We start from the raw sequence: 9,023 nt of genomic DNA, 5'->3' as shown, positions 1-9,023 counted from the left end.
AAACAACACTGGAAAAATTTCAGAATTTGAAGATAAAAGCACAAGACTCATCATGAGACTTTTTTTACCCCCCATATTCACAGGGCCCGAGGGTCAGACTATGGGTCTCCTTGACCTGGCAGCTCTAGAGCAGAGTACAAACTGCAGAGGCTGGAGTCATGGCAGGACAGAAAGTTCCTTTCTCCCTCTTTGACCAAGTTTGAGTTGAAAGGAGTGCAGCCAAAGCTGTAACCAAAAGGAGGCATTTTACTTCCTAGTAAGATGATGACTGTACATACCTTCTAGGGGTTTGCAATGAGCCACCTGCCCTCCCTGGTGTGTTGGACAATTGTTTTTGTGCAGTTTGAGCTTGGTGGCTCTTGACCAAGGCCAAAACTGGGGGTGAGGGGACAGGAAGCAATGGAAGCAGGACAGCTAATGGGCATGCTCCTCTGGACACCTCTTGAGCTTTCTGTTCTCTCATCCGAGGTCCTTCTATTTTTTTTTTCACATTAACGTTCTTAGTTTATTAATCCTCTCATGAAAAATCTGCACAATCACCACAGATAAAGCCACTGCAGAATCTTTACTCCCTCTGTTGTCCAATCTCCAGCTCACTTCTTTTTTGCCAGCACCAACACTGGCTTTTGCAGTCGCCCTGACTTTCTTCATTCTGTTTTTGCGCTCTTTGCGGCTGTTTTCTTGAAGTTTTTTCTTCTCATACAGGCCATGTCTTGCAAGTCTATGTTTGGGTTCATTTTTCTTTGCGTAATCCAAGGAATCATAAATCATGCCAAAGCCAGTTGTCTTGCCACCACCAAAATGGGTTCTGAATCCAAATACAAATATGACATCTGGTGTGGTCTTGTACATTTTGGTTAGTTTTTCCCGAATTTCTGTCTTAGGTACTGTTGCCTTCCTGGGATGAAGAACATCAATGACCATCTGATTCTGCTGAAGTAGTCGGTTGGTCATGAACTTCCTGGTCTGGATAGTTACTGTGTCATTCATGATGGTGGCCAAGCTTCAAGCAGCCGGGGAGGAAAAACTCATCCGAGGTCCTTTTAGAACTAAGCCTCATCTCTCCTGCTCTCTCCCGTCCCTAGAGCAGTGCATATGCCTTTCGAGATGTCCTAACAGTGGCTCAGTGGGTGAGCGTCTGCCTTTGGCTCAGGGCGTGACCCCGGGGTCCCGGGATCGAGTCCCACATCGGGATCCCTGCGAGGAGCCTGCTTTTCCCTTTGCCCGTGTCTCTGCCTCTCTCTGTGTGTCTCTCATGAATAAATGAATAAAACCTTTAGGAAAAAAAAAAAAAGATTTCCAAACAATGACTAAGGAGTTGAAGGGCAGGTGCTGTAGTGGAAAGCAAAAGCTCTGGCTAGGAACCATGCGCCCCACCCCCCCACCCCCCGGGCCTGCTTTCCTGCCCTTGACCCCATGACTCTGGCTGTATGATCTTGGTGCTCAAGAGAGATTCCTAATCTCTCTTGGCCTCAGCTACTTCTGCTATGAAACCACCGGGGGATCACCCAACAGGGTGGAAAGACTGAAGGAAGCCTTCTATGCACTGTGCCCACCGGATGGCGGGGTACCCAGCCGGGGCCCCACGAGCTAGCAGAAGGGCAGGAAAAGGTTTCACTGGCTGCCTCCCCATGTCCCCCACGACGGCAGCTCAGACTTCACAGGATGATCTGCAGCTTGGCTGTTGGATGTGGATGATTGGTTTCTCTGAAGAGGGTGGAGAAGATCCAGGCAAGGGTTGGTAAACTGCCCAAGGGCTGAGGGCGGAGTTATAAGTGAGGGAGGAAACTGCTTGCACCAGGGCCAAGGGCACATGCGGGGAGGGGAGGCGGACTGGGAAAGAGGGATGCTCCGAGAGGCCCAGGTGAAACCCCAGTTACCTGTAATGATGAATATACCCGACAAATCAGTAGAAGAAATTTAGATCGTGCTTTCTGTGTGCTGCAGATTATTCTAGGGGCTTTACACATATTAACTCATGTAAACCTCCCAGCGACCTATGAGGCCGTTGCTATTAACCTCTTCATTTTACAAATGCAAAGAAGGTTCAGTAAATTAATCAGGCTCCCTCAGCAGGTGGGTGGTTGGGCTGCGCTCAGACCAGGCGGGCCCCACTAACATCCTCTCATCAAACCACCACATTGGTTTTCCTGTGACCCTGTGCACAGGAAGTCAGGATTACCACATTTTGATTGATCTTTTTTTCCCCTGAAAACTGAGTCATCCTACCAATCCCCTGGTTCACTCAGCTGGCCGGGACATCTGGAGTCTCCAGGATATATATATATTTTTTCCTCCGCCAGGCCCAATTCCTGAACCCCTCCCACCTTGTCCATCATCTGGCCTCAGATGGGGTCTCCTCTTTGTGTTCTGGTCTATTAATCGGGGTCCAACGCGACAAATCCCATCACCACTGGGAGTGATCTGCAATAGGGGAACTTATTCCAGGCACTCAATATTTTTGGTGGAAGCTAGTTAGGCTGGTCCTGGGGCCTGAAATCTGCAAGGCAGGTGCTCTAGAGGTAGAGATGAAGATGTTTGTGAAGTGGGGTAGAGCAAGGACAGACAAACTGACAACCATAAAGCTGGAACCAACCCACTTGTTTCTTTCCAAAAGCCCCCCCCCCCCACGGAAGGAAGTGGGTGTCCTAGAGGAACAGTGAAGCCCTCCACTATGGAAGTAAGCCCCATGGGGGCTGGAAGGGCAGTGAGCCCAGGGGCTGCCCACACCACAGCAGCCCGCAGATAAGGCCGCAGGGCAGGCAAGGCCCAGGGCTGTCAGAAAAATCCGAGGGGGGGAAAAGTGCCTACAGAATTGCCTCTTTAATGTTCACTCTGTGTTTTGTTGTAGAGCAAAGGTGGGATTATTCCCTGCTGCCACCCTCTGGTCTAAATGCCTGGGTGAGTCCTTTGCTTCGCTTCAGAACCACCTGCAACCCCTGTCCTTGGGCCTCTTCTGCCCAGAGAAGAGGAAAGTCAAAACTCAGTTATGATCAACAGAAAATCCCATCTAGTCACCACAGCTCTTGAGGAGGTTGGGAAGTGCAGCTAATATTTTTTAGGGTCTTAATTATATAAGCATTATGTTCAAAAACAATTTTTTTTTACTTAATTCCTGGACAGTGTCTTTTGAATAGGCCATAATTACGGGAAGTCACATAAACGACAGTGTAATGATGTCTACATTCTGAATTCTAGGGTAGGTCGAGGCCCAGAGTTGCTTTTTAAAAATATTCTAGTGTTTGGAGATGGTATTGCCTAGATCAGTGGTTGTTAAGCTTTGGCCTGTGGCAGAGTCACCTGGAAGGCTGGTTAAAACTCTGGTGGTTGCCCTCTCCCCCTGCCCCCCCCCCATTAGAAAAGTCTGGGGTGGGGTCTGAGCCCTTGCAGTGCTATATAGTTTCCAGGTAGCGATGGTGCTGCTGGTCCAGGGGCTGCACTTTGAGAACCACTGGCTTTTTGGTTAAGATCATAGCCTTCCAAAAATTTTTTTTAAATAATAAATAAAAAAATAAAAATAATAATAAAAAAAGATCATGGGCTTCCAGGTCAGACCCAGCGGGGTGGGCGCTCAGCTCAGTATCCGCTGTGTGCGACCTTGGGATATTCAACATCCTGTGCCTCGGTTTCCTTCTATGTAAAATGAGGATAATAATGGCATGTGCTTTGGGGGAGGGGGTTATGGTAAGGATTAAATAAACGAATCCACATGAAGTATGGACACGGTATGTGTCCATGACGTATTTCATCCACAAAAATCCTTTATCCACATAAAATATAGATACAGCATACAGTACACACTCAAATGTTCTCTATCATTTTAATTCGTGAGTCAGCGATCATGCTGCAAATGCCCATTATAAAATATGCCAGAGCCACAGACCTTTCACACGCGTACCGGCTGAGTCTAGAAGAAACTGGAGTTTGTTTGTTTGAGACTGAAGTTTTTAATTTAACTTCTTAGTGGATCCTTGTCAAATTCTCAGGCCTCTTCCTATCTGTCTTCTCGTATTTCTCTAGCGATGATCATGCAGCTTGCAAATACCAAACAAATGCATTAGGAGAAAAGTATCACGGAAGAAACGTAGCCAGTTCTTTTACAAAACTCAGTTTTGTTGGAAAAGCCGGCTTGACGCCAGTTTGGGTTTAATTTCCCAGCTGAACAGAAGATGGCAGCACCACACGGGGATGTTGCCGGAGACTCCTGCTCCCAGCCCCCCCCCCCGCCCCCCGCCCCTCCCAGACCCCTCTAGCTTTTTGCACGTTGAACCCCGTTTCCTGGGCCGCAGACCCTCTCTTACCCTTGCATCAGTGGACCGAGAGCCCTTCCTACGGGGACTCCGGGGTCAGCTCATGGGTTAAAAGGAAAGTATCCCCTCGGCCGCAAGGCTGAGCTGTAGGGCGACTCTGCGCAGGTCCCGGTGTCCCCTCGAGCCTCAGTTTCCCCTGTGCGAACCGGGAACGCTGGAGGAGAAGCTGTCCGAGGCCGGGGCGTCCGCAGGGGCTGCAGGAGCCGGGCCGGGAGGCCGGCGTCCCCTGGAGCCTCCATCCTGCGCCCTGGGTAGAGGCCGGGAGAGCGCGCGGGGAGGCAGGTGCGTGTCTAACTAAGCGGATGACGTCGACGACTTCGCGGCCCCTCGGGAGACTCCTTGCGCGGCCACCTGTCCGCCCTCTTCTGTCTCATTTCGGGGGAGACGGTGGCTTTGGGCAGGTAGTTGATGGAATCGAAGCCTAATGGGGTTTCCGTGGACGGAAATTCCTTTCGGAGAAGGATGCTCTGGCGCCCTCCGGTGACGCACCCCGGGGAGGGCATCGCGCCTGCAGCGCCTCGGTCTCAGCCTCCCGCACCCCAAATCCGGCTTCGGCCTGTGGAGCGCCGCGGCACTGGGTTTCTGGGTCGCTCATTGCGCAGCTAAGCCTGGGATCCTAACCCTGGGATCCCAACCCTGGGATTCTAACCCTGGGGTTCTATAATTTTTTTAATTTTAATTTATTTATAATAGTAACAGAGAGAGAGAGAGAGAGAGAGAGAGAGAGACATAGGCAGAGGGAGAAGCAGGCTCCATGTCCATGCACCGGGAGCCCGACCCGGGACTCGATCCCCGGTCTCCAGGATCGCGCCCTGGGCCAAAGGCAGGCGCCAAAACCGCTGTGCCACCCAGGGATCCTTAACCCTGGGGTTCTAACCTTAGGGTTCTAACCCTAGGATTCTAACCCTGGGATCCTAACCCTAGGATTCTAACCCTGGGATCCTAACCCTGGGATCCCAACCCTGGGATCCTAACCCTAGGATCCTAACCCTGGGATCCTAACCCTGGGATCCTAACCCTAGGATCCCAACCCTGGGATCCTAACCCTGGGATCCCAATCCTGGGATCCTAACCCTAGGATCCTAACCCTGGGATCCTAACCCTGGGATTCTAACCCTAGGATCCTAACCCTGGGATCCTAACCCTAGGATTCTAACCCTGGGATCCTAACCCTAGGATTCTAACCCTGGGATCCTAACCCTGGGATCCCAACCCTAGGATCCTAACCCTGGGATCCTAACCCTGGGATCCCAACCCTGGGATCCTAACCCTAGGATCCCAACCCTGGGATCCTAACCCTGGGATCCCAACCCTGGGATCCTAACCCTAGGATCCTAACCCTGGGATTCTAACCCTAGGATCCTAACCCTGGGATCCTAACCCTAGGATTCTAACCCTAGGATCCTAACCCTGGGATCCTAACCCTAGGATTCTAACCCTGGGATCCTAACCCTAGGATTCTGACCCTGGGATCCTAGCCCTGGGACCCTAATCTTGGGGTTCTAACCCTGGGATCCTAACCTTGGGGTTCTAACCCTGGGATCCTAGCCCTGGGATCCTAACTCTAGGATCCTCCCAAGAAGCGGTCAGGAGGCTCCACGTTCACCACATGGGCCACAAGCCAGCCCGGCGCACAAGCCCTGAGATCACTCCGAGGAACCCCGCGTCTTGGGTGTTGCTCATTTCTTAGGAAAGCCACCTCCTTCCGGAGCCGGTGGAGGGTCCCAGCGGGCAGGGGGCGCGGCTGGGAGCAGCCTCGCAGGCTCCCCGCGGCTCTCTGGAGCACCCCCCCACCCGCCTCCCCCACCTTCCCTCTCTGGGCTCACCTGACTCCGTGCTTCAGATCCCAGGTCCTCACAGGCTGGCTCCTTGGGGGCCCTAACATCTTCCCGGGCGTCTTGTGAGTGAGGGGCCAGGTCCTGGTCCTTGTGCCTGGAGATGTTGCCGGCAGTACCGACATTCGTCCTGGGACCACCTGCACTCCTGGCTGCTGCTCACATTCAGACTCCCTGGGGCCAGCTCTGCATTTGCTATTGCATTAAAACCTCTGAAAGTGGGCCGGGGGGGCCTGGGGGGGGGCCCGGTTGGTTAAGTGCCGGCCTCTTGGTTTCAGCTCAGGTCCTCATCTCAGGGTCATGAGATCCAGGCCTGTGTGGGACTCCACGCTGAAGGAGACCCTCGCTCCCTCTGTTCCTCCTGCTCATGCTTTCTCTGTACCTGTAAAATAAATAAATCTTAAAAAAAAATCTCTGAGGGTAGAGATGAGAATTATGCATTTTTCTTTTTTTTAAAAATATTTTATTTATTTATTCATGATAGACACAGAGGGAGAGACAGAGACATAGGAGAAGCAGGATCCCTTCAGGGAGCCCAATGCGGGACTCGATTCCGCAGGATCACGCCCTGGGCGGAACACAGGTGCTCAGCTACTGAGCCACCCAGGGGTGCCTGAGAATTATCTATTTTTAAACCGGATCCGTAAGTGATCATCAGGCAAGCCAAGGTTTAGGAATTGCTTCATAGATTTGTGACTCATTGTCCTGCTGTGCTCAGTCCACCCAACAAATGTGTGCATTTCTCCTGCCACTTGCCCACCCTGCTGCCAACAGGTCTGCACCTTCTTAGATCTGAGGCCCCCCCGGGCTGCGCAGGCTCCCGTCGGAGGAAATCTTGCTCTTCCCCAGACTTTATTTTTCGCCCATCAAGCCAGTGAGTGTGAGGTGGCAGCAAGACTCTTGGCCGAGCAACCTGAAGTTCTGCGCCTCAGGTGGAAATAAAATGTGGAGGATTAAGAGGTTACAGAAGCATAGGTAACCTGATACTACTTACACTCGGGATCCTTTCCACGTTTCGGCGCATAAACCTTCCTACCCAACCACTGTCTGGCATTTTGATAGCTCTGCTCAGCTGGGGCCCTTTGTGGCTCTGGTTGTGTCTGCGTCTGTCTTTCTGTCCATGGTAGGTATGGCACTGACTTTGCACACTTGACATTGAACATCTGCTGTTTCTGTTCTACAGTGAGGTCAGGGACCTGCGACTGGCCATAGGGTCTGGGCAGGCGTCCCTTCCTCACTCACTCACCCGTGGGACACTGGCGGACACTTCTGTGGCTGTCTGTCCTCGGACTGGTCTTCAGGTCCCTCTGTGTACCCAAGGGTTTCCTGGCCCCACAGGGCTCACAAATGAGGCAGAGAACAAAATCGCCTCCCAGTTCCCTAACCCTGGTCCCTCGGATCACGAGCACTGGTGCCCACATCTCAGCCTCGGGGGCTGTGCTGTCCAATAGCCAAGGCCACATGGGGCCACCGGGCCCTTGAAATGCGTCTCGTGCCGAATGTTGCTTTGAGTTAGAAACACACACTGGATCCTGGAGGCACTGAGCAGAGTGTAAACCATCTCGTTGGTGATTATAAATATTGATGGCATGTTGCAGTGCTGCTGTTCTGGATATCCTGGGTTAAATAGGTTATTAAAAGGAATTTCAGGGGATCCCTGAGTGGCTCAGCAGTTTAACGCTTGCCTTTGGCCCAGGGTGTGATCCTGGGGTCCTGGGATAGAATCCTGCATTGGGCTCCCTGCAGGGAGCCTGCTTCTCCCTCTGCCTATGTCTCTGCCTCTCTCTCCGTGTCTCTCATGAATAAATAAAATCTTTAAAAAATAAAATAAAAGGAATTTCAGTTACTTATTTGTCCTTTTCGAATTTGGCTACCAGACAGTTTAAAAGTACATGCGATGGCTCAGACCCCACTGATCTGAACCTGGGGTATTGCCCTGATGGTTCCCCACCGTCACTAACCTTTGGGACTTCACCACTTCCCTGAGCTACGTGATCTGTCTGGTTCCTTCTAGTTTTTGCCTTTCTGGCTGGCCCTAAACTAAAGCCCACAGAGCTGGGTGACACGTGACAGGTGGCGAGCCTTGCTGGAAGTCTCCAGGTGGCTCAAAGCACAAGTCTAGCTCTCAGAAGATTCTCTCAGAGATAAGCGGAAATATGCTTCCCTGGAATAGCTTTCTAGGAGAATGAGTCATGCCTAATGATTAGGGACCGACAATTTATGCCTTTTCTTTTACCGATTCCCTATTGCTAGTTATTGAGTGATTTTCCAGTTTCCAAAAGTTGTGTCCTGATAATCATCCTCACGGTCAGATCTCTCTACATGCTAGATGATTTCCTTTGGATCAGTTTGTACTGATACAATCTTGAAAGCTTTTGACACCGTTCTGTATTACACGGATGCCATCGGGTATCATCATTTTTGAAATCTTTGTAATTCTTATGTAATTTTTGTTAAAAACATTGCATGAAAATTGATTAAAAGTTAGTTTAAAATGGTACATTTTGTTTTCCTTTGCTCTAGTGTATGGTAGTTTACCTTTCTTAGTTCGTTTCCAACTTAATCTCTGCTCAAGCTCCCTTTCTGTTGATGGTAGAAATGAGATAGAATTCAAATGTTAGCTTCTGTGCGCTGGCTTTCTTCTAGAGGCGTTCTACGCACGTTCCACACAAAGCTACCATAGGGTACACATTTTTCTACACCCCTAATTTTTATATTTCTTCTTTTTTTAAACCCCTCTTTAACAAATGTCACCTGTTACCTCAGTCTTTTTTTTTTTTTAAAGATGTTATTTATTTATTCATGACAGAACAGAGAGAGGCAAAACACAGGCAGAGGAAGAAGCAGGCTCCCTGTGGGGAGCTCGATGGGGGACTTG

At 50.6% G+C, this 9,023-nt stretch overlaps 1 protein-coding gene and 1 long non-coding RNA gene across 2 annotated transcripts; both read right to left on the bottom strand.

The window, feature by feature from the left end:
* Positions 1-477: 477 nt before the first annotated feature.
* Positions 478-990, bottom strand: LOC121471902 (40S ribosomal protein S24-like). The gene has a single exon (XM_041722784.1). It carries the CDS (start codon positions 988-990, stop codon positions 487-489), a length of 504 nt encoding a protein of 167 aa, XP_041578718.1. The 3' UTR covers positions 478-486.
* A 2,814-nt stretch (positions 991-3,804) lies between these two features.
* LOC121472073 lies at positions 3,805-4,824 on the bottom strand. Its single transcript, XR_005982772.1, has 2 exons — positions 4,302-4,824; positions 3,805-4,034 (listed from the first exon to the last, which is right to left on the bottom strand). It is a non-coding gene; the product is annotated as an uncharacterized LOC121472073 (long non-coding RNA).
* Positions 4,825-9,023: the final 4,199 nt, after the last annotated feature.

The sequence above is a fragment of the Vulpes lagopus genome, chromosome 11, assembly GCF_018345385.1.
Source record: "Vulpes lagopus strain Blue_001 chromosome 11, ASM1834538v1, whole genome shotgun sequence".
Lineage (NCBI taxonomy): Eukaryota > Metazoa > Chordata > Mammalia > Carnivora > Canidae > Vulpes > Vulpes lagopus.
This window is presented reverse-complemented; position numbering and strand designations above follow the sequence as displayed.